General features: G+C 33.7%; 1 protein-coding gene across 1 annotated transcript; it reads right to left on the bottom strand.

The window, feature by feature from the left end:
- Positions 1 to 563: 563 nt before the first annotated feature.
- kctd5a (potassium channel tetramerization domain containing 5a) lies at positions 564 to 24483 on the bottom strand. Its single transcript, XM_056454234.1, has 6 exons — positions 24179 to 24483; positions 17451 to 17559; positions 17225 to 17316; positions 14198 to 14293; positions 7117 to 7242; positions 564 to 5184 (listed from the first exon to the last, which is right to left on the bottom strand). Exons 1-6 carry the CDS (start codon positions 24398 to 24400, stop codon positions 5155 to 5157), a joined length of 675 nt encoding a protein of 224 aa, XP_056310209.1. The 5' UTR covers positions 24401 to 24483; the 3' UTR covers positions 564 to 5154.
- Positions 24484 to 25727: the final 1244 nt, after the last annotated feature.

Below are 25727 nucleotides of genomic sequence, written 5' to 3'. Positions count from 1 at the left end.
GAAGGCATATTACAGCATATTTGTCCACCGGCATATTCAAATACAATTTTCTTGAAAAAAAAAATCAAATACCTGGAGAAAATAAATGCGAAACATGTTCATACAGTGCATCTGGAAAGTATTGATAGCGCTTCACTTTTTCCACATTTCTTTTATGTTAGTCTAATTCCAAAATGGATTAAATTAATTCATTTCCTCACAATACCCCATAATGACAATGTACATTTTTTTAAATTGTTGCAAATTTATTAATAATAAAAAACCTGAAAAATCCCATGTACATACTGTAAGTATTCACAGCCTTTGCTCAATACTTTATTTCTTTGTCAATACTTTCTTCACAATGTCATTATGGGGTATTGTGTCTAGAATTTTAAGGAAATAGATGAATTTAATCCATTTTGGAATAAGGCTGTAACATAAAGTGTGGAAAAGGTGAAGCTGTTAGCAAGGCTACATGCATAAAACCATTTTTAAAAATTTGACGCTTTAAAGCCCTTCCCTTCTTTGTTGTTAATTTATACCACGGTAAAAAGACAACTAGAAATCAAAGTAAAAAAACGTTTCAGAATTCAAAAGTGTTTATTTAGTTTGACCAGGTTCTAGCATTACCATCATATACATTTTTCCCCAGTCGTAACTTGCAATTACATATATATAATATAATATAATATAATATAATATAATATACTATGTGAATACACAAATTGTAAGCATAAAAAAAATACAAATACAAAAACATGTTATAGAATAAGTATAGGAACAGCAGTGACCAAAGTGGAGCAAAAGACGTTTCAGTTTGCTTCTGCCCATTTTCAAAATACGTTTTGCAGATTGCACGCTTAAAATTTAGAACAAAAGAAAAAGTAATCTAACGCAGGATATCAGACGCCTGCTTCAGGAATACAAACAAAACAACTGGTGCCCATCAGAAACGAGTTTATGTAAACGGGCTACTGAAATGTAAAAAACATGGCTGACCGAGTCCAGCAGACGTAATGGAGATGATAAACGGCGATCTCCACCAAAATCTGCGGACGCAGACGACATGTATAAAATAAATAATAATTTTAAAAAAGCTAATTTAAGGGCTTCAGCACCCGACACAGTGATGACCAGCAGTCTCCAGTGTCACAGCCTGGACGTCAGCAGTGAACGATGGGCATTTTCAGTGCGGGACATCATGCACTGTGGAGCCTCAATTTCACCATTCAGACACGGCGGGCGAGCAACTTAACGCTCCGACTGATGCCGATCTCTAGCTGCTAAGACACAAGGTTGACAGTAACTAACTAGGTAAATCGAAGAAGATATGTAAACATACAGGTCTTGAAACCAAACTAGAATGTGGCGTCACATAAGTCAAGGTAAGTAAACGTGTAGTATTGTTGTTTATAAAACACTAGCCATGTAAACTCTGCCTTGATCAGGCAATATTATGAGATTCGAATCTCGGCAAAAAATTATAGCTTCAATTCCAATAGTAAAAGCCCTTTGTGTGTGTGTGTGTGTGTGTGTAAGAGAGGATTAGGAAAAATAACATGCGTTGAATATGATGCTCTTTAGATTATATACAAGATGTTGATTAGATATGCTTGTAGCCTAGCAAAAGTGATGTGTTATTTCCCTGACCACAATTCCAAATCAATTTCAGATCTTGTGGAGGTTCATTAAAGGCAACATTGTCAAAAATAAAATGGTTTTTCTTTTTAAATAAACAACTGGACAATGTATACGTGGAATAAACGTTCAAATTTTATAAAGCTAAACCGATGCAATGCAAAAACGTTGTTAATGTGTCACTCTTCTAAAAGTTCAGTCTCCGTCTCAAAGCGTGAACGCGATAAGCCCTACAACACTACTGATTAACAGTCGCTGTCATGTAAATAAAGCATTGTTCTCAATGGTATTGCCCAAACAAATCAGACTCTATGTCTTTGTGGCCTTGCCTTGCCTTAAAGGGAGTTTCGCCCCCAAAAATGCTGTCGATTCACTGATCCTCAGCACATTTTTATTCCTTCAGTAGAGCATTAAAGAAGATTTGTAGCTGAAACTGTGGTATTTGGAGATTCGTGTTATGCTATTCAACTTTTCTCTCGAGTGTCTAAAAAGTAGGCAGAACAAAACATCGTCAGTGCAGATGTAATTACGAAGGGGTGTAACAATACACACATTGATATTGAACTTTTAGTTTGGTGTGAATTACAAACAGAATTCTAAAAGAGCTTGAAGTGTGTGAAAGAAATGCACATCACGGTCTCACACACATTTGTGTCTCGCATCAAATGAGCGTCATGTTTTTAAGACGCCATTAGAAGTTTTTACAGGCAGTAGAGCTCATCAATGACCGTTCCGAAGCAGTGAACCAATCAGAAATACTCAGAGGTGGGGCAAGTTTTGTGAGCTCCTGTTTACAGTTACAAGCTGGCGTGACTGTTTTATTTGATGGCAACATGGAGGAGCACAAAAAAAAAAAAACACTTTTCTAAGCAATGTGTCATGTGTTTTTAGACACAAAGATGTGTTCTGTGTGAATGGCCCCTTACACTATATCTTCCCAAGCCCATTTCCCAGACAGACAGTAATTCCTGACTGCCTTTCACGTACGAGTGGTTGCAGCCATTGGAACTTTATTGCCTGGAGTCTTTCACATTTACTTCCATTTATTTTTAGCTGTTAAATAGAAAAAAAAAAACAGCTTGTTATGCTGCTTGATGCTGCAAACTTGTACTTTCATATTAGATTTAAACTCTGTATGTACTTTCATAAACAAGTACTTTGACCGTTTACAGTCATTTATTACTTCTAGTTATTTACTCATAGGCAAATGAAGAGAACGTTCTAAAACAAAGAGCGAAGGGAAAAAAAAAAAGCACAAGTTTTCCGCTGCAGGTGAGATTTTCATATCATGCACAAAACACAGAGTTCCATGTACTTAAATATATATATATATATTTTTTCTGTGTATTTGTTTTTTATTTATTACTACTAAAACTAAAAGAGCTGTTTTATATGCTGCTATGAAAGTACAAAATAAGGTCATGCTTAATGATCTTAGTTTTAATAAAAAATGACCCCCAAAAACATTGAGGAAATCGATGTCTTTTAGCCGTATCAAAAACATACTAAAGGCTGATTTATACTTCTGCCTTAAGCGCACGCGTAGGCTCTGGCACAGCCTTCGGGCGGTCGCATACCCTCACCGTTGCTGACGCTGATTCGAACTTCTCAAGAAAGTAACTACAAGTGGAAACGATGCGTAACGCAAGCTTTGTGATTGGTCAGCTTGGTAGCTGTGATGACTGTGGGCAAAACTTCTGTTTGTATTTACCTTATGATCAAATTGTTGCACATCTGCCAGTTCCTGCCTCTGAATGAGCAAGTTTTAGGTACTTGTACATTAAGTTAGCAACAAAACACCCACAAAGAAACTCGTCAGAGGAACATAGCGTTTCGGAAGTGTTATTCCAGAGCAACATAAAAGTATACATGCACGGCTACGTGCAAGGCAGGCGTCATGGCGATCGATTGACGTAGATGTATAAACCAGCCTTAAATCATGATATCAAATCAGACACTGAATTTTGTTAACTGTTACACCCCTTCTTATTAAATTCATTCATTAGTTTTCCTTCAGCTTAGTCCCTTATTTATCATGAATGAATTCCGACATATGTCTTAAAGAGTGTATGCCCTTCCAGCTGTAACCCAGTACTGGGAAACACCCATTCACACACTACGGTTAATTTAGTTTGCCCAATTCACCTATACCACATGTCTTTGGACTGTGGGGGAAACCGGAGCACCCGGAGGAAACCCACGTGAACAGAGGGAGAACATGCAAAATCCACACCGAAACGCCAACTGACCCAGTGGGGACCCGAATCAGAGACCATCTTTCTGTAAGGTGACAGTGCTAACCACTGAGCCACCGTGCCACCCCTGCTTATTATAGATTAAAGATAACAATGCTGTAAAAAATGTTCACCTTCTTCTCCGCTTAATGACTTTAACTTTGTTTTATCTGCATCCTGTTTTTTGGACTCTGAAATTACCGAGAACCATTGACGTGCATTGTATTTCTCATCAAGGACCACAGTTTTAGCAGTTCTTCTTCTTCAGTGATCTGTTGAACATCAACAAAATGTCTTCAGGTCATGGAATGACACGAGGATGATTAAATGAAGACAGAAGCGGCGAAATAACCCGTGAATGCTCTCCAATTAACCAATACCATCTGTTGCGAATTTAACACGTTTCATTAGTCAACAGTGTCAGGTATGTTGTTTATCAACCCCTCCCCCACAAAAAGGCATTCAAATAGTTCCAGTTTAAGCAAAGTCCATGTGGAATGAACACGTGGGGATGGAAGACAAACATTTTCTGTTCTCATCAGCCAATTGAAGGCAGCAACAGTCAAACCTCACCAAACGGGAGGAAGCTTTGAGGCAAACTGTTGAAGATGTTCGTTCACCCTTCTGGCATAATATCTAACACTATGCAATAAAAAAAAAAAAAAAAAGATCAGTCTCATCTGTTATTACCAACATGCTAAAGCAAATCTTTGCTATAAAAAAAAACCCCGCCAATCCCTCACCAGTCAACAGTACACGCAAGCCACTATTTAGAATGAATTCTCAATCTCAAAATACTTTTTTTTTTTTTTTTTGTAACTCAACTCTCATAATTACGATTTTTAACGACGAGGTTTAACTTTCCGGCATTTTATACATTTGTAAATATAATTGTTTTCCTTTTTTTCCCCGGACAAAATTGCTCATTGGACCACAAACGGCATGATAAACATTTTGTGAAAGTCGATAAAGAGACCCTGAGTAAACATGATTGGACCAGACGTGATTGAGCCTTACTAAAAGGACATGCATATTCCTACCTTCCAGACAAAAATAACGTTTCGGAAAAAATCCGCCAATGTCAAAAAAAAAATAAAAATCAACAGTCCGGTCAAGCTGTGCAGGCACAAACAAGTGTCAATTAATTTAAAACAAAACAGAACATCCATTCCAAATAGGTTGTCATTCCGCTTGACTTGAATATTCTCTCTCAGTGTGATATGGTGGTGGGTCGTTTTTTTTTTTTCTTTTCTTGCCCGGCAACTGCTGGAGATCCCGAGGCCATAAAACACAAGCTGTTTCACATTCGAGAGCCTTGTTCTTGAAGAATCTGCAAGACAGAAACAACTGTTAATGGATGGGATGGGTAAAAGTGAGGATGGCAGGATAAAATAGAAGCTCCTCAATTATTCAATACAGGATTTATAATTCAGCACTAAAGAGACATAATTGGTTGTGGGTGAACTTGCAGATGTTCGCTGAAGTATCTTCATAGAATTTGTCATAATTGTTCATGAAATCGTTTTAAATTCGGCAAATAAATAACGCTGTATATAAAAAAATCTATTACTAAATATGATTTAATTTCATAAATCACACATTGTTCTGTTGGTCTGTGGGATAAATTGTGAGATGCATGGACATTTCTCTAGATTTATGAGGTATGGATTTGAGTTAAATGATACTGTTTTTTTTGTTTTGTTTTTTTTACAATAAAGGTCTTATAATACTAATTCAAAATGTTTAATGAAAATATTATTTAGACAAAAATTGACAACTGAAAAACAACAAATGCTTCTATTTAGTGTGACTGAAAATCAGAGTTATTCCATCAAATATATTATATTATAGCCTCAGTTTCCTGTTCTTAGCTGTCAGAGGAGTGGCACCCTGTGTGGTCTTTTGCTGCTGTAGCCCATCCGCCTCAAGGTTAGACATGTCGTGCATTCAAAGATGCTCTTCTGCATAACTCGGTTGTAACGAGTGGTTATTTGAGTTACTGTTGCTTTTCTATAAGCTGGAACCAGTCTGGCCATTATCCTCTGACCTCTGGCATGAACAAGGCATTTGCACCCACAGAACTGCCGCTTACTGGATATTTTCTTTTTTTTTGACCATTCTCTGTAAACCCTAGAGATGATTGTGCGTGAAAATCCCAGTAGGTCAGCAGATTCAGAAATACTCAATCCTGCCCATCTGGCACCAACAGCCATTCATGCTCGGTTTGAACTGCAGCACATTGTCTTGACCATGTCTACATGCCTAAATGCATTGAGTTGCTGCCATGTGAATGGCTGATTACAAATTTGTGTCAAAGAGCAGTTGTACCTAATACAGTGGCCAGTGAGTATATATTTTAAGTAAATACAATGAGTATATTTATTTGTGATTAATTATATAATAAAAATGTGTGGAAATGCTTTTTTTTTTTATTAGATTTATTATTTATTGGAACTATTTTACCTCTTCAAAATTCATATTGTTAATGAGACATGCATGTTGGCTTTATTAAAAGAATAAATAAATGAATAATACTTTTATACATGCACCCTTACACCACTGCAGAGCACATAAATACAAAAGCATGTACAGTTTTTGTTTGTTTATTTATTTTGCACACTGTATGACCCAGCCCTAAACGTGAACCAGTCACTTATATTTGTACAACTGATTGTGTGAACCTCACAGGAAGCGCACAACAATGCCTTGGTGAAATCATCCCAGCGTGTTTATTACAGCCCAAGCCCCTGTTGACCCGAACCTGCATTACCCTGTCAGAAAACTGCTCAAACAGAGTCAAATGAATTGCGATTAAAACTCATGGCTGCAGCAACTGACGGAAGCGCATTAAATATTGAGCTTTATCTGCCAGTAGGAAAGCAAGCCTTCGATGAGCTGAGGACATAATTCTAAGGCTTTCTAATATCTAGCATGCGTCAAACGGAGAGATTTGGGTGCGGGAGGGAGAGAGAGTGACTTGAGTATTCAGCAGAGACCTAATTATCAGCTTAAGTGATATGTAAATGATGCCTCACCAAGAAAGAAAATAAAAAAGAAAACATTATTCCCACATCCTCAGTGCGCATGGCATGCAGGAAAAAACAAAATGTTTGATGTGGTTAATCAGCTTTCTTTGACTGCTGTTATGCCATGTGATCGTGTGAAGACTGGAGCTTTGGGATTTTTATATATATATTTTTTCTTACGATGTGCGCGTAAGTGACTATTTTCGTGGGTGCACGAGGGAGAAAAAGAGCCTCACCTTGGCCTTTTCACTGGGCTCGCTGTTTGTGCCGTATGACTGATTGTGCAGCTCCTTGGAGACCACGCAGAGGAACTCGGCCTGATCCTCGTTTCCGTAGTTGTATGAAGAGCCGATGCTCACCAGCTGGCCAGGAGAAAGAGAGAAAGTGGAAAACACATGACGATACCATTTCCAAAGTCAGCTGATTGGATGAATGTTTGTTCCAAAAATATGAACGAATCCACAATTCTTTTCAATGTTTATATTGGTAGCTGGTAATAATGTGTAATTGTATTTGTAAGAACCAGAAGCCAAAGACTGGATACTCTACTTAAAGCAGGGGTGCCCAAATGTTTTCTTATGAAGGGCCAAAAACCAAACTTGACTGAGGCTAGTTGGCCGAAGGTAATACCTAGTTTATTTAATAATGTTTAGAATTGACTAGAAAACTTTGCTTTATATTAACTAATACATATGTATATATAAAAACAGGTATAAATATATTTCACTTACGTTATTAAATATATTTCACTAGCAAGTTTATTTTATACTAGTTAAATAATATTAAAATAAGATTGTAAGGCACAATGTACTTTATGGTTTATGTTGCACTGCAAATCAATGTTGTTGTTATTGAGGTGGGATACGGTTTAGGTTTGATTTAGCATTATGATTAGGTTTAAGGGTACAATAAGGGTATGAGTTAGGGGCAGTTTTAGTGACACTGTTAAGTTTGGTTGGTTAATGGGGGTTTAAGTTTTGTTTTACGTTAGATAATTAAATGACAATTGAATTACACAGATGCTAACAGTATAAAATTCAAATTAATGATTTATGCTAACCTAAGCCAAGCGCTTCTACAACACCCAGAGATTGGGACAACTTTAGGAGTCTTGTAAAATGAGCTTATTTCCAAAATAGTGAAGTTATTTATTTATTTATTTTTTTTTTTAACCACTGACTTCCACGCAGGATAATCTAATAAAAAAATAAAAACTCTCAAAAATATTTCTAAGCTGTATTTTATTACAAAATATAAAATAAATAAATAAAAAACAGGTCCCACTTATATTAAGTATATTTAATCACTTAAATAAAAGATTAAAATAAGATTGTAAGGCACAATGTACTTTGGTTTATGTTGCATTGCAAAACAATGTTGTGGTTACGGACATGGGATACAGTTTATGTTTGATTTAGCATTATGATTAGGCTTAAGGGTACAATACAGGTATGATCAGGGGCAGTTTTAATGACACTTAAGTTTGGTTGGTTAAAAGGTGGTTTAAGATAGTCATTTATATGCAAAGTAAAATAAAACTTTAATTATTGCTTTCTTTTAGTAACTAATCTTGTGGCAAAATTACAAATTCTCATTACTATACAATAATTATGACAATGACATATGCTGATTTATAGCTTAATTTGATTATTTTTGCATTATGTTGAAATATAAAAATACATCATTTGATAGTGACTTGTTAGACTCAAATAATGTTTATCTGGGTGGAAAAAATGGTTTTACAAAAAGGTCAAGTACACAAGAAATATGAATGAAAAAAATAAATAAATAAAAAAATTCAACAAAAAACAAAAATCACACATTATTCGCAAATAACATTTCGTTTGGACTGTCAGCATCTCACAAAGGTGACCATTAAACTCCACTTGAATTCTGATGCCTCTGTCTCTTTGCTGATTAGACTGAACCAGCAGACATTACCTTAGTTGCCTCACTCAGCACAGGACGCTGAACCACAGACGCTTCCTCACACCAGCCACAGACTGCAGATTAACATATATTGGCCCCGAACATCCCCATCATACCACAAATTACAGCTTGTCCCTCAAACGCCCCAAGCGCGTTTCTGTGCCTGGCCCTGCCACCACAAGAAAACCAATATGCAAAAACAACAAGCAAACAATATGCATCCTGCTATTCAAATAAAAGCAATCTTGCAAAAAAGTTTCCATTGCTTCTACAATGGAGTTATTGCTAACTTTGTGATCATGGTTAGGTGATCTAAACATGATACAGAGAGACAGAGTTTTAAGTTTATTTTCGTATCGGCTTCTGATGATTTAAAAAAAAAAAAAAACAAGTTTACCACATTTTATAAATATCACTTTTTTATAATTATAACAATATTTTAACAATAAAAGTCATCAATAGTTATAAATACATAAGATAAAATACATTAATAATAATAATAATAATAATAATAATAATAATAATAATAATCTTTTAAGGTTTACTTTTGATAGAAAAACCGCAATTTTGGAAAGATTCACATTTAAAAAACAGCATAAGATAATACATAATATAAAATACATAAATAATAATAATAATAATAATAATAATAATAATAATAATAATTATTTAAAAGGTACACTTTTCATTAAAAAAAATTTAATTTGGAAGGATCTACATAAAAAAACAGCAATAAATAATACATAAGATAAAATTCATAACAATAATAAAAAGCTATTAAAAAAAATGAATAAAAATAATAAAATAATGGCGTAAATGGCCCGCGGGCCGGCAGTTTGAGACCCCTGCTCTAAACATTAGACTGCACTCACTAATAAAAATAATAGTAATAACACAATAAAAACTTTACATTCTGGAGTGGATAATAATACTAATTATAAAGCATAAATGTGTTAAATAATTAATCAGTTACTTTTGCTTAAAATAGACATGCCAATACCACGTCATCCAATGTGTTGTGATAATGAATATGCAGAATATTAATATATTGTACACTTCAAAATACTGTGAATAAGTATTTAGTATATAAACCTTTAGAGAGTGCTTTTTAAAAATAATCCCCTTGTATTTGCAGTGGTGTTCATAACAGTGCCAAATGCTTGGAGACTTAATTAGTTAATTACTTTAAACATTAACCTTTGCACATTCATTTGGCCTACTAGATGCTGAAATGTTGATTGGTATACAGTATAGCAAAAAGGTTCTAATAGTTCAAAACAACAAAAGCTCGTGTTAATCTTATGTAAAAAATTGTAATCTGATTATATTAAATTATTTTGATTATATCAATTTTATTAAAGTGACTTAATATCCAAAAACGTGTGTTTTTAACTAATATTACAGTAACTGTTATGTATCTGCCATTTTTCTGTCTTTTACTGTTGATTTTAATCCATCTTTTTTGTTATGATACGCATTAAAGCAGGCATGTCCAAGCTCGGTCCTGGAGGGCCGGTGTCCTGCAAAGTTTAGTTCCAACCCCAATCAGACACACCTGGGCTAGCTAATCAAGCACTTACTAGGCTTTCTAGAAACATCCGTGCAGGTGTGTTGAGGCAAGTTGGAGCTAAAATCTGCAGGACACCGGCCCTCCAGGACCGAGTTTGGACACCCCTGCATTAAAGTAACCTTTTTCTGGAGTAATTTTAATTGAGCTTTAGAAGACAGCAAATGTTATCTTAATGTAAAACTAAGAAACATCTACAAATATACATCTTTAAAAAGTTTGGGTTGGCAAGATTTTATAATACTTATATTAAAAAAAGCACTTTATGCTTAACTGGTCTGCATTTATTTAACATAAAAAAACAGTAAAACCAAAATTGTGTGAAACATCATTCTACTACATTAAAAAAAAATGATACTTGTAACAATAATAGTAAATGAACTTAATATCCAAAAAAAAAAAAAAAAGTTGTTTATTCTTAACTAATATTAACAGTAACCGTTTTATATCTGCCTTTTTCTGTTGATCTTAATCCATTAACTAATTAGACTTTATTGTAAAATACTTTCAACACATTTCTAAACCTAATAGTTTTAATAACTCATTTCTAATAACCAATTTATTTTATCTTTGCCATGATGACAGTAAATAATATTTGACTAGATATTTTTCCAGACACAGACAAGTGACATTTAAAGGCTTAACTAGGTCAATTAGGTTAACTAGGCAGGTTAGGGTAATTAGGCAAGTTTTTGTATAAAGATGGTTTGTTCTGTAGACTATCGAAAAAAAAATATATAGCTTAAAGAGGCTAAGAATATTGACCTTGAAATGGGTTTTAAATTTTTTTAAACTGCTTTTATTCTAGCCAAAATAAAACAAATAAGACTTTCTCCAGAAGAAAAAATATTATCAGACATACTGTGAAAATTTCCTTGCTCTGTTAAATATCATTTGGGAAATAAAAAAATAAATTCAAAGGGGGCTAATGATTCTGACTTCAACCGTATATATACACACAATAAAGCAATACACAGAGTATATTTTTGATAATTATACCTGTTCAATGTAACCTTTTTCTTGCAGCTTAGGTCAAAATCATAGAATTTAAAAACAAAGAACTTTTAGGACAGATAACATCATCCTACATTATTGGTAACTACATTTTATCTATTACTGTTTCTATATACAGCATTTTTAAAAGGTGCAATCGAGAGAAATGCCTGACATTCTGTCACCTTACTGCTGCCCATATAAGGCCACACTTGTAGACGAGCCAAATGCAGGTCAGAAGTGCATACAACTCACTCACTGCACCAGGGAAAACCCTCCTGCGCTGCTCAATTCAACACTGTATACCTTTCATTTAACAGCAAGCGCCGCTCACTATAGGTTTAGCTGTGAATTCTAATAAGATGGTTGCCGTCTATGCAAAGAGAAAGAAAAAGCACATTCAAAGAACAGATGCAAACAGAATGTTTTGCAAACTGGTGAATCATAGTAAAATTAGCATCCCAAAAATTTGACTCTGTAAGTAACATCTAACCACCAAAAACAGCAGAGGCACCTACATAAACCACTGGCTTTAGGATCACAGATGGCCGTGACATTTAAAAGGAACAGCGTATTAATTATGCCTGTTACACACTGTCTACAACTGATGACTGCAGTCTGTCCACACTGGAAACTGAATGCCATCACACACTGTTCACTAGCACAGAATAAATAGGTCATTATATTACACACAAAATGAATAGCTTGTATCCAAATTATACATGGTGTTCGACTGAACTACAGCTAATAAACATGAAAGGGTTGAGCTAAAAGTTACAAAAAAAAGGGGGTTTTGCTTCTTAAATGAGTTATTTAAAATGAGCTGAATCAACACAATTCTTGAGTTTTTGGGGATAGCATTTACATTGGGCGTCCAACTAAAAAGAAGCTAATAAATGTGGAAGGATATTATTTAAAATATGTACTCAAAAAAAAAAAGATTTTGGCTGTTTGTTCAAATCTACTCATTTCAAATGAGCTAAATCAACACAATTCTTAAGGTGTTTTGACACAATTTAATTATAAAAAGAGTAGGAGACCAAAAAAGAATATGCTGTTAATTTATTCATCTTCAGTCATATAAAATGTTTCAGTTTGATGAATGATAAACATTCAAACTTCCTTCAGAAGACACCCACCTTATTAAATATTTCCTGAATAAAAATGTTCTCTAAAATCATTTTAGAATATACATTATAATATACGCTCGCACTTTATTAGGTACACCTTACTAGTACCAGGTTGGACCCCTTTTGCCTTCAGAACTGCCTTAATCCTTCATGGCATAGATTCAACAAGCTACTGGAAATATTTCTCAGTAATTTTGGTCCATATTGACATGATAACATCACACAGTTAGTGTAGATTTGTCGGCTGCACATCCATGATGCGAATCTCCCGTTCCACCACATCCCAAGGGTGCTCTATTGGACTGATCTCTGGTGACTGTGGAGGCCATTTGTGTACAGTGAACTCATTGTCATGTTCAGGAAACCAGTCTGAGATGAGTCACACTTTATCACATGGTGTGTTTTCCTGCTGGAAGTAGTTATCAGAAGATGGGTACATTGTGGTCATAAATGGGATGGACATGGTCAGCAACAATACTCTGGTAGGCTATGGCATTGCCATGATGCTCAATTGGTACTAATGAGCCCAAAGTGTGCCAAGAAAATATCCCCCACACCATTACACCACCTCCAACAGCCTAAACCATTGATACAAGGCAGGATGGATCCATGCTTTCATGTTGTTGATGCCAAATTATGACCCTACCATCCGAATGTCGCAGCAGAAATCGAGACTCATCAGACCAGGCAATGTTTTTCAATCTTCTATTGTCCAATTTTGGTGAGCCTGTGCGAACTGTAGCTGTGCGAACTGTAGCTACGTAAATCACTTTTCTTCCCAATTTTGATGCTCAGTTTGAATTGCAACAGATTGTCTTGACCATGTCTACATGCCTAAATGCACAGAGTTGCTGCCAAGTGATTGGCTTATTAGAAATTAGAGTTAATCAGCAGTTGGAACGGTGTACCTAATAAAGTGGCCGGTGAGTGTAATATACATATTCAATAATATATATACATATTCAATAATATATATATATATATATATATATATATATATATATATATATATATATATATACACATATATATACATATATATATATACATATATATACATATATATACATATATATACATATATATATATATACACACACACACACAAGTTTTATAGTCAAAAAATTCGTACACAAGTTACAAAGAAGTTTCTTTCCTTTTCAATAATTCTTCAGTATAAAACAAATTAATAACCATGATTCTGACTGTTGCTCTGTGCAAGAAAGGACCATGGTTTCACCTAACGAACATCTTTAGTGCTCTAAGTGACCTTCATGTTGGATGGCTAAACAGTAATTTTAGTTTTATGTTTAAAAAGTTTGGGTTTTATAAGCTTTTTAGAATACATATACTAAAACGGTATTTTATGTTTAACTAGGCTGCATTATTTACCCCAAAAATATATAGCATAAACAGAAATTGTGAAACATTATTCTACTACATATTATTTGTCTTTTATTGTAATGATTTTAAGATGTAAAATATTCCAGTGACACCAAAGCTGAAATGTCACACGATCTTTCAGAAAGCATACTAGTTTACAGCTCAAAAACATGTTTTATCATCAGTGTTTAAGACTGTTGTGCTTCATTTGTTTGATGGAAACTGATTTCCTCATCTCAATATAACACATGAACATCTATCATATGACAAAACGTTAAACAGTGTGATCCAATACTTCATTGTTTTTCTAATCACCTGTTCAAACTTCCAGCCATCTGACATGGTGGAGACCATCTGAGTCAGTTCCTCTTCCTGACACTGCAGGACTCTGTAGACGTGCTTTACTGGAAGCTAAAAACAAAACAAAAAAACAACTATGAAAAAGCAGCAGGGCACAACTTTTCTTCTTGACAGTGCTGTAATTTAGCAGTAAAATGATTCGGTCACTCCTGCAGACCCACAAATGTCATCAGATGGAGGTGCTGAGATGGCACATTCAGAGGACACATTTGTCATGGGATACAGCGGGAGCATTTTGACAAGACCTGGAAATGCAGTGTAAGACAAATCCCATGCAAAAGACAGATCTGCAAAACCACCCAAGACATTTTGATCATTTCATGTGTCAAATAGTACAGAAAGAACAAATGTGAAAACGTTGTGTCTTAAAATAGGCAAAAAACTGCCCAATTTATGCAAAACTGGCTTTTAGGACTGGCTGTATATATCATTACCACAGAATTATTTGTCAACCATAATAGATTTTTCCCCTAAGTAAACTATAACATGTAAATAAGTAGGCATGGCCAACTCGCATGCAGTGTGCAAGATGTCGCTCGAGGAAATGGTTGACTAGAGTGCTCATAGTAAAATCAGGTCAACTATGACTATGTTTACATGGACATCTATTATCAAATGACTTGCCTTAATCTGAATAAGACAATAATATGATTAAGGTGTTTACATGAGTTGCTTTTTGAATGTTCCTTTCATGACCCTGTGTTACATGTTATAGCACATAATTCGATTAACATCATTATGTTACCACACTATTCATGTAATTTCGGTTGTTCAATTTATTTATTTATTTTTTCAACTTTTAACTGCAGTTTGCTTTTATTCTAGCCAAAATAAAAATGTTATTTTATTCAGTTTGGCACTTTCACTTTCATTCAGGAACATATTATGCATGCCCCTGTGAAAAACTGAGATATTGGTTGTGAGTATGATGTAATAACTGATGGAAAAGTGCTGTTTTTAGTTAAATTTGATAGCGTACGCCAAATGGGGAAAAAAAAACCTCAGCATTTTGTGATGCGGGTGTCTGTGTTCCATTACTGACTTGATAGGTTCAGAGAATGGTGTCAAACAGCCGTGTGTGTGTGTGTGTGTGTGTGTGTGTGTGCACGTGTGTGTGTGTGTGCGTGGAATATTCTGTCGCAAAATGTGGTGAAAATAGTTTTATAGCAGTGTTTACATGTCTGTACTGCACTTCAATAAGGCCACTAAAAAAAGGTATAGTCCACATTCCTTATTTCGATTTCCCTTTAGTTCAAATATGACTTTATTTGGATTAAGTTAATCAAAAATTGCTGTGTACATAGTAGACTCTTAATCGGAGTATTGTCTTGATCTTAACCTTTTTGAGATTCTGGTTTATTGACTTGAAGCTATGAATGCGAGTATAGAACAACTGTGTCCAATATTTATGAAATATACTAGTGTAACGCTGGTCTACTAATCTGGTTGAATTTTCCTTTCAGAAGACTCTTCATTTCCTTCAACAGGTAATCTGGGACTTTTGACCTGTGGCAGGACAGGTAGAAATCTTTACCATTGGGCCAACCAGGCCACTGCAAGAAATCCTTAGCATAGAGTCATGGTAATACACTAGTAATTATCTTTCATTATTTGGATGAAGGCAGAAATTATGCATGAACAGTATGGTGAAGAAGTTTCAAGCCAAGAGTTAAGACATTTTTAAGACTACAATGAATCAAATTTTAAACTTATAAAGGGCTAAACGCTAAGGAATTTTTCAAATGGCTCAGATGAAAAAGAATTGTATTTGCCCTATCAAAAAAATATTATAATTTAATACATTTAATAATACAATAATAAAAAAAATATTTTAGATATTTCTTAGATATTTTAAATAGTGTAAAAACAAGCAAGCTCTACTTGTATCTTTACACTTTTTCCAACAAACTTTCTTTAAAAATTAAAAACAAAATGAACAAATATCTTAAAAGTAAAAAAAAAATAACTATAATAAACTAAATCTATGCACAACAATCTGTCCATTGATTGGTGATTGTATGGGTGTTGGCCAGATTGAATAGCAATACAGAAACAAAGGAAGATTAAGACCTGTTTAAAAATGATTTAAGCCCTACAACACAACATTTCAGTAAATTTAAGCCTTTAAAAATTAGATTTTGAGATTTATGACCCGCAGAAACCCTGTCAAGCTTAAAAGAACAATTTTTGCTTTTTATATAAATCAATATTTTAAATTAGGAATGCAAATATTAATTTTGCAATATTATTATTATTATATTTTATATAACAATTAATTTTACATTTCTACATTCCTACATCAAACATTTGGCCAAAGTTCAAAAATAATGACATACAAAGGAGTACATACATGAGCATATACTTTAAAAAGTATTTTCCATGTGGTCGCTATTACATGATTGAATATATCATGATATATATCATTATCAGGATATGAGATGACTTTGATTTTTCACATTGCCCAGCAGAACATACAATTACTAAACACAAATTACAAAAGGCATTTCTTTAACATCTACCTAGGTGCAAACTCTAAACCAAAACGTACATCTCTTGCAAATGTGCTTCATTCAAAACATGGCTCAAGATAAAAAGGCAAAACCAAATAGTAACATGTAAATTAGTGAATTGTAAATTCGATGACTTGCTCAGCCCTACTAGCATCTTTTTACTGTTTATATATAAACATGTGACCTCAACAGCCTGAAAAAGAGGAAGCAACTGGAGAAGATTTTCACTTAAAAGAAGAGCAGAGCACCATAACATTTCTCATTTGTTTGTGTTTAACACCATGTCAGCTTCTATGGTTATTTTCATGGCGAGAAAAATCATACTACAGTTATAAATTATATTAAACTCTTTTGGATTAAACGCTTTTGGGTTAACAGTGTTAAAAATTACCTCAAAAGGATAAAATAAGTTACAAAATATGGTTGAAAAAAAAAGTACATTTAAAAATGTGAATAAAAAAAATAATCTTACCTGGGCGGTCTTACAATCCCTCTCCCTGATTTTGTCTTTGACCAGTTTAATCAGTGAAGTGATATTGTAGAATTCAGCCTCTTCCAGCACACCTGAGGAACATTTCACTAATTAAACAATAAACCACAAACAGCTAACAAACAAATTAAAACTGAATTTAGCCGTCAGTTAAACAACGAAAGAAATCGAAAGCATGTCTGGACGTATCCTAAAGTTCCTGTCATACCTTCCTCTGCCAGGCCTCTGTTTAGCACCAGCTTCCCATGTCTCAAATAGTTGAGCACTGGACCAAAATAAGTGGGATCTCGGTCTATCAAATAAGCACCCGTTTCATCCTAGAAGAGAAAACAGCACTTTCAGAAACGCAGTATTAATCTCTGAAGGAATTTAAGCATGACAAACATCATTTATACAACTGAGGACTATGAAAGTGGAGTTTGCAGCAGGTTTGTATTTTATAAATATAACAAATTCTATACGTAATAAAGCACATTCAATTATTTTAACCACGTTATTACATTGTAATATACACGTTATTACAATACATAATATAATTTCAAATCAGCTTATCCAGAATAATGTAAACCTATATAATACTATTGTGAAAAACATACTACTACTATTAGGGACGGGTATCGTTAAGTTTTTAACAGTATTACTACTTTTATCGATACCACTTATCAGTTCGGTACTTTAACAGTTCTCTTCTCTGTAGTTGTAGTGTTTTTTTTTTTTTACGAAAAAACTATTTGAACAGAATTAACAACACTTTATTATTACGTTTTTAATGTAAAAATAAAACGGAACAAATAATTGTAAAACAAATAAATACATTTTTTTCTGTAAAAGAACGTCGAGAAAAATCAACATGTTTGCCTTTTCTGGCAGAAGTCGGGATCTTTCTTGGGAGTATTGTGCTCCCTGCAGTTGAAAATACCCTCTTTGAGTTGCAAAATGCAGTTAAATGAGATAATGTTTATGATTTTTTGCATCACATACATGAGTTAACAGTGTTTTGGGAGTTAACTGTGTAAATAATTCAGTTTTGGAGCATCTTGCAATGTAAAAATAAGCAGTTTTTTTTCATCATTTCTTAATAAGCATAGTTTATTATTAGGCTATATTGGTAAATACAGCTGATGTAAAAGCATTTTTAATGTTTAAGATTTATTTAGGCTACTGCAGAAAAAATTCTGTTTTCATTGTAACCGAATGTGTGTGTTTATTTAACTATTAATATCATTCTAATTTAGGTGATTGACTGCTGGAATAACGATTTGGATAACGTTACCTTTAGTAGGCAGCAATGCACTAGGCATTAGTAGCATTACCTTTAGTAGCTAGGCAGTTAATGCACTTTTTAAAGATACTTTCACTTAGATTGCTTCCGTTTCCACTTATACAAGAAAACACCTTGTTGCGTTGTTGCAACAGGAATTGCCGCTGTCCACTCAGATAGTTTGGTCAGTAAAATGATGCTACTGTAAGTAATAAGTTTATTCAGCAATAATTCTCCAGTACCGATAGCAGAACCATTAATGTCAGAGCTTATTGATACTTCGGTCTTTTATAATGTAGCACCGATACCGAAAGCATACCTTGTTTCGGTACCATCCATAACTACTAATAATAGAAACTTTATTTTAAATAAATCATCACACAAAATCTCTTAAATGTTTCACTGTTAACATTGAATAAATCTAAAATTGATGGAAGTAAAACCTTTCATAGAGTTCCTAAAGTTGTTATTAAGCTACTGATGAATCGTTAAACTAAATCAATTTCATGATATGAATTAAAGGGAAAGATTGCGAAAAAAAAATTTTTTTTGTTTGAGTTTCTGTCTTCTGTTGAACACAAAAGAAGATATCGTGAAGAATGTTGAAAACCTGTAACCACTGACGTCCATAGTACTTGATTTTCCAACTATAGATGTTGATGGTTACCGATTTCCAAAATTCTTCAAAACATCTTCTGTGTTAATCAGAAATAAAGGTTTGGAACCACTTCAGTAAATGTGTATTTTTGGGGGAATATCCCTTTAAAAACACATGCGTTAAGAATCATAAAATATGTTTAACCAGTAAAACTGAGTGCAGAAAAATAAAAGTATGAAAGAAATGTTACATATTAAATATAGTCTTTTAGAGCGGTGCAATTAATCGAAATTCAGTTTTGATTTCCATTTTGGCTTCTAACAATTATGAAAAAACATGAATCGAGATAACACAATTATTGCATCTTACTCCGCCTCCTTTCCAGTTGTACACATTTGTTGCTCTGCAAAGCTCAGATTCACGTGAAAATTACTCAAAGCATGTACTGCAATGTAACATTTGCAGCATGGGATGCGCATCATTCATTGATGTACATTCGAATTATCGAATCATGTTTTTAAAAGCGCGAATGAGACTGCATGTTGATGTGTGTGTGTGCGCTCAGCCTCAATGACGAGCAGAGCACACACATCTAAAGTCATCTTAATGCGAGCGCTTTAATGATCAAATACATGCAGATTTGTCAAAACGCGGTGTTTAGTGATTATTCATATGAACACTCATTTATGAAATAAACGAGTTGAGAATCAAAAGACATGTGAAAGTGAAACCATAAATAAGATCCGTACTGCTCTTAAAGTGACAGCACGCAATATTCCTGCTGCCGACTATTTTTATCATTAATCAAACAATAAAAGGACAAAATCACTCACTGCTCTTGACTGAAGGACTTTTGTAGCTGTAATTAGTTTATTCTTACAGTGAAGATGCTTTAAGCACAGTTTGTTTCATATTTTTTTTCTACTGTATTCATTTCCCTTTCCTTATTTACAGGGTGGAAAATAATTGTATTTATTGACCTTATTCTTTGATGAGGAATTGCGCTCGTTTTTGCGATTGTTTTAGAACTTCCGATTCAGTTGCCTATGGTAGAAATGACTAGGAATAATAAACGGCAAAAAACGGTCAAACTGCTTACTCTACATACAAGTGTTTGCATTACAATACAGACAAAGTAGAATAATATAATAAGAAAATATCAGTTTGCAACACCAAGCAGCAAAACGAGCTGTTATTAACGTTTAAAAATGAATGGAAGTGAATGAGACCGGAAGTTGAGCCAAAATAATTCAAATGGCTGCGCCCGCTCGTACGCGGAGAATAAGGTGAATACATTGAAGTCAGAATTATCAGCCCTCCTGAATTATTAGTGTTCAACGGACAAAAAAAATCTTCTTTCAACCCATTTCTAAAGATAATAGATTTAATAACTCTTTTCTAATAACTGATTTCTTTTATCTTTGCTATGATGACAGCACATAACATTTTATTACATATTTTTTAAAGATATTAGTATTCAGCTTAAAGTGCAATTTAAAGGCTTAACTAGGTTAATTAGGCAAGTTAGGGTAATTAGGAAAGTCATTGTATAACTAGTTTCTTCTGCAGACAATCAAAAATTGATATTGCTTAAGGGGGTAAATATTGACCTTAAAATGGTTTAAAAATATTTAAACCAGCTTTTATTCAAGCCAAAATAAAACAACACAAGACTTTCTCCAGAAGAAACAGATATTACAGGAAATACTACGAAAAATTCCTCAATCTGTTCTCTATCTTTTGGGAAAGATTTATTAAAAATAAATAAATAAATAAATAGTTATCAGGAGGGCGAATAATTTTGACTTCAACTGTATATCGTTTTGAATAATCATGGTTACAATTATGACCAAAATAATCGTGATTATGATTTTTCCCATAATCGAACAGCTCTACAGTCTTATATAATGCATTAAAATATTTGACCTCAAGGCATATTACACCCGAAAAGTGAGAATTCCAACATTACTTACTCATCCTTGATTTGTTCCAAACTAGTTTGAGAGTCTTCTGTTGCACGCAAAAGAAGTTAATTTAAAGAAAGCTGAAAATCTGTAACCATTCACATCCATTACAAATACTATGGAAGTGAATGGTTAAAGGTTTCCAACATTCTGCAAAATATCTTTATTATTCTGGAACACGTCAAGGGTTAGTAAATCAATCCGTGAATTTGATTATTCTCCAATGCAGTCCTTTAAATGTGCTAGCAAATCACAACCACGTGACTTTTTACAGTCATCAGATTTCAGATTGATCCATGCTGTTTGTTCTGTACTCTGACCAAATGAATCATCAGAAAAAATGACATCCTCTAAACTACTTCTGTATTTTACAAATATTTACAAATCACAAAATATTTTCTTTTTGCATTCTGCTCCATCGTTACTGCGATGGTGTGTGATTGAGAAGAAAAAAAATGTGATTAAAAATTATGTAGTGTGTGTGTGTGTGTGTGTGTATGTATATATATATATATATATATATATATATATATATATATATATATATATATATATATATATATATATATATATATATATATATATATATATATATATATATATATATATATATATATATATATATATATATATATATATATATATATATATGGTTATTTTTAACCTAGGATGAATGCAAACCCTCTGCAGCCCCAAATCTGGCTTCAAAGCCTCTGGACCTTTCCTCACATGAAGGAATTTTCAAGTAATGGCAATCAGTGGTTGATGGATACAGAAGAGTGTCTGTTAAGAAAAGGTGTGGCTGACATTTAACATACATGCAGCAGAGCCCATAGGGACGCTGATCCATCTCCAGCACAACATCATTACCACTGATCGATACGGAGGTTAGAAAAGTCAGCTTTATTCCACAGCGTTCACACTCACATTAAAGCGTTTAGGAGAGCGACCTTCAGTTAAGTCACGCAAACTCAACCTTGTGATTGGGAAATTAATTTGGAAGAAATATTTTTGGACAGAAGAAATTCTTTGTCTTTTTAGTGGCTTTCAAATGTCGTTGCCCTGATAAATGATGCATAGTGACCTTTAAAAGTTTAAAGCCATGCAGGCAACCCCATTTCTTCTTGTGACACATGGAAGAAACTGAAGGATTTATTAAAAACACTGATGCTGGAGGATAATAAATATTAAATGTAGTGCATAATGATGATGATGATAATAATAATAATAATAATAATAATAATGTTGAAGATATATATATATATATAACCAGTTTATTTGTGAGATCTGTATTTTAGATCAATTGTGATTTAAAAAAAAGATTTAGCTAATTATTGCTATTACATCAAATAAAAAAACATTCATAGAAATGACATTTCCATAACAAAGATTGAAGAATAAATGTAATGCGTTGAATGTTAAATATTTAGTGTCATCAAATGGTTAGTCGCATCTAAGATAACGGTTTGTATTTACATAATTTATGCATGTGTACTGTGTATGTATGTATAAATACATGCTGTACAAAAATACAAGTGAAATATTTAAATTGTAAATTTATATACAGAAACATGTTTATAATTTGTATTAAATATGTATGTATGTATGTACGAATGCATGTATGTATGTATGTATGTATGTATATGTATGTATAAACAGTGCTCAGCATATACATGTACACCCCACATAAATCTTTTAAATTCATCTTTTTTAATTCATATTCTTAATAGGAAGCTATACAATATTATATTTGTGCATAGACATTAAATTAGTCAGTACTGAAGCCAAATCTGGAGCATATCTAACAAAATAACTTATGATAATGGTCCAAAAACTAGTATATCCAAATTTATGTTATAATAAAATATTAAATACAATTAAAAAAAAAGAAAAAAAAAATCTGTTTAGTTTAAATTCACTAAAATACATTGCCTATATTTATTGACAAATGGATAAAAATATTCATTTTCATAACGGGGTGTACTCAATCATGCTGAGCACTGTATAATTTGTAGTACATATGCACACACACACACCCAAACATTTTATACAACACAGTATGCACAAATATATTTGATAAATATTAACTCTTATTTTGGATGTGATTAATCGTTTAACAGCACTTAAAAGTAACTTTTTTGTTTGCTTACTTTGTGTATTATTAGATTAAAAAGATCAATCCAAAATCTAAGCAATCGGCCCACTGTGACATTCTTATTTATAAATAAAATTAGTTATTTATTTTATTGCCATGTCACCATCCAACAAAATGTTCATGGATGGCAAACGCCAACTACATATTACAATACAACAGTTACAAAAACAGAAACCCAGCGGTTACATGAGAAATGAAGGAGCAATTAAAAAATTTTCAAGGACTTTCAGTAAATTGAACAATATTTAATGCATTACATACAATTAATAATTAATAACGTTTCCAGTATTTACAACCTTAATGGCAACATTATACTACATTGTTAGCTCATTGGTACACATTATATATTAAATAATAAAATGTTAAATAAATAAATAAGCTCATTGCCAGGTCGTATTAATTAATGACAAAGGCTTAATGTAAACTGTGACTACTATTTTAAGAGTTCAGTCAGATAATGTTAATGGTGCGATCTAGTAACGTAACTAACTTAGGAGCAAGCATTGGTAACGTTATCGTTTTAAATAGTTTTGTGAAATCATCACTAGTGGAACTATAATCAGTTAGAACTTGACATGTAACGTTACCGTTACTTTTATGAGGAACGGTATTTGAGCACGGTTTATGCATTTTAACACGAAATGCTTAAACGAGCACAAATATACATATTTGGCCATATCTTAATATCTACAGCTAATGTTAACTTCAATGTTGACTTCGTTAACGTTACACTAAATGTTATCGGTTAGGCTAAGCTAGTAAACGGGGCTCTGTTTAATGTAACTTTATCAGCTAGCCGTTAAGCTAAAATATTCAAAAACCTCAAGATAGCAAAGGGGAACACCGCAGAGCCGTCATTTCGGGTTTCCCCGGTTTAAACAAACAGATCAAAGCCAATATAAGCGAAACAGAGGTTAATGCTCATTGCCGTGCTAGTGAATCAAGCTAGTTTGAATACCTTGTCAGAGTCGAGGTCGGGGTCGGCCTGGCACAGGCGGTACAGGAAAGATTTCGGGTCTCTACACAGCGTTTGCCTCGTCGTCAGAAAGTACGTGCCGCCGACGTTCAGACGAACCCATTTGGAAGAGCCGCTTCCGGACGCCTGCAGCCTCTCTCCGGGAGAAGGAGCGGGACACCGCCGACCATTAGAGCCGCTCGGGTCAGGGCTCTTCTCCGCCATCCCTCCTCTGCACTCCCGCTGCCGGACTCACGGATTCACTGACTGACTGATGGAACTACAGCGAGAGCAGGAAGTGTGCCGAGTTTGAGAGCAGCTCTGCTCTCCTCCCTTTTCAGACAACTGCACGGGCGGTGTCTCAAAAACACACTGAGCTGCCTATGTAGACTGCACTATTTAGGACGCATGAATGGGCATGCGCTGCGATGACAGGGACTTCTAGGTAGGCAGCTGGACTAGTTTTGAAGCACAGTCACCGTTTTACCTAAACTGTTTAATGCGTTTTATATAGCCCAAAGGAATTTTCTTTCTTTCCCGTGTTTTGCGTCCCTATTTCTGAAAAATTGTGTAATTGTTAAAATAAAAGCAGAAGCAGACTGACAATGACTGTTGTGTTGGTCTTTAAAACAAACACATGATGTGGGGCATCTTATAAAACACAATAAATTGTATGTAAAAGTGCAGATCCTTTAAAAAAAAACACTATCAAAAACTGTTATATTTCAACAATTTAAATAAACAGTAAATATTCAATTAAATGTTTGTTTGGTTGATTTATTTATAAAGCACATTTAAAAACAACAGATGTTGACCAAACTACTTTACAAAACAACCAACAAACTAAATCTATATTTAGTATGGAAATTTTCACAGTATGTCTGATAATATTTTTTCTTCTAAAGAAAGTCTTATTTGTTTTATTTAGGCTAGAATAAAAGCAGTTTTAATTAAAAAAAAAACATTTTAAGGTCAAAATTATTATTATTTTTTTTTTCAATAGTCTACATGACAAACCATCGTTATACAATAACTTGCCCAATTACCCTAACCTGCCTAGTTAACCGAATTAACCTAGTTAAGCCTTTAAATGTCACTTTCAGCTGTATAGAAGTGTCTTGAAAAATATCTAGTCAAATTTTATTTGCTGTCATCATAGCAAAGATGTAATAAATCAGTTATTAGAGATGAGTTATTGAAACTATTGTGTTTAGAAATGTGTTCTCCGTTAAAATCTGCTCTCCGTTAAATAGAAATTGGGGGAAAAAATAAATAGGGGTGCTAATAATTCAGGGGGGCTAATAATTCTGACCTTAACTTTATATATAAACATAATATGTAAATGTATTATTAATGTAAAATAGGTATAAAATATGTAAAATTATAAAAATTTATTAATTACAATCTAGGTGGGTAGCACGATCGCCTCTCAGCAAGAAGATCGTTGGTTCAAGTCCCGGCTGGGTCATTTGGCATTTTTGTGTAGAGTTTGCTTGTCCTCCCCGTGTTGGCGTGGGTTTCCTCCACAGTCCAAAGAAATGTGGTATAGGTG

This window comes from Danio aesculapii, chromosome 3, assembly GCF_903798145.1.
Source record: "Danio aesculapii chromosome 3, fDanAes4.1, whole genome shotgun sequence".
NCBI lineage: Eukaryota > Metazoa > Chordata > Actinopteri > Cypriniformes > Danionidae > Danio > Danio aesculapii.
Note: the sequence above shows the minus strand (reverse complement) of the source record. Positions and strands in the feature narration are given on the sequence as shown.

What these genes read in the sequence shown, in the direction of transcription:
- kctd5a (XM_056454234.1), bottom strand. Translation starts at nt 24,400, where the DNA reads ATGGCGGAGAAGAGCCCTGACCCGAGCGGCTCTAATGGTCGGCGGTGT. An exon ending in CCGACCTCGACTCTGACAAG is followed by an intron (nt 17,560 to 24,178) that starts GTATTCAAACTA and finishes TTTCTCTTCTAG; the next exon opens with GATGAAACGGGTGCTTATTT. An exon ending in CAGAGGCCTGGCAGAGGAAG is followed by an intron (nt 17,317 to 17,450) that starts GTATGACAGGAA and finishes AATGTTCCTCAG; the next exon opens with GTGTGCTGGAAGAGGCTGAA.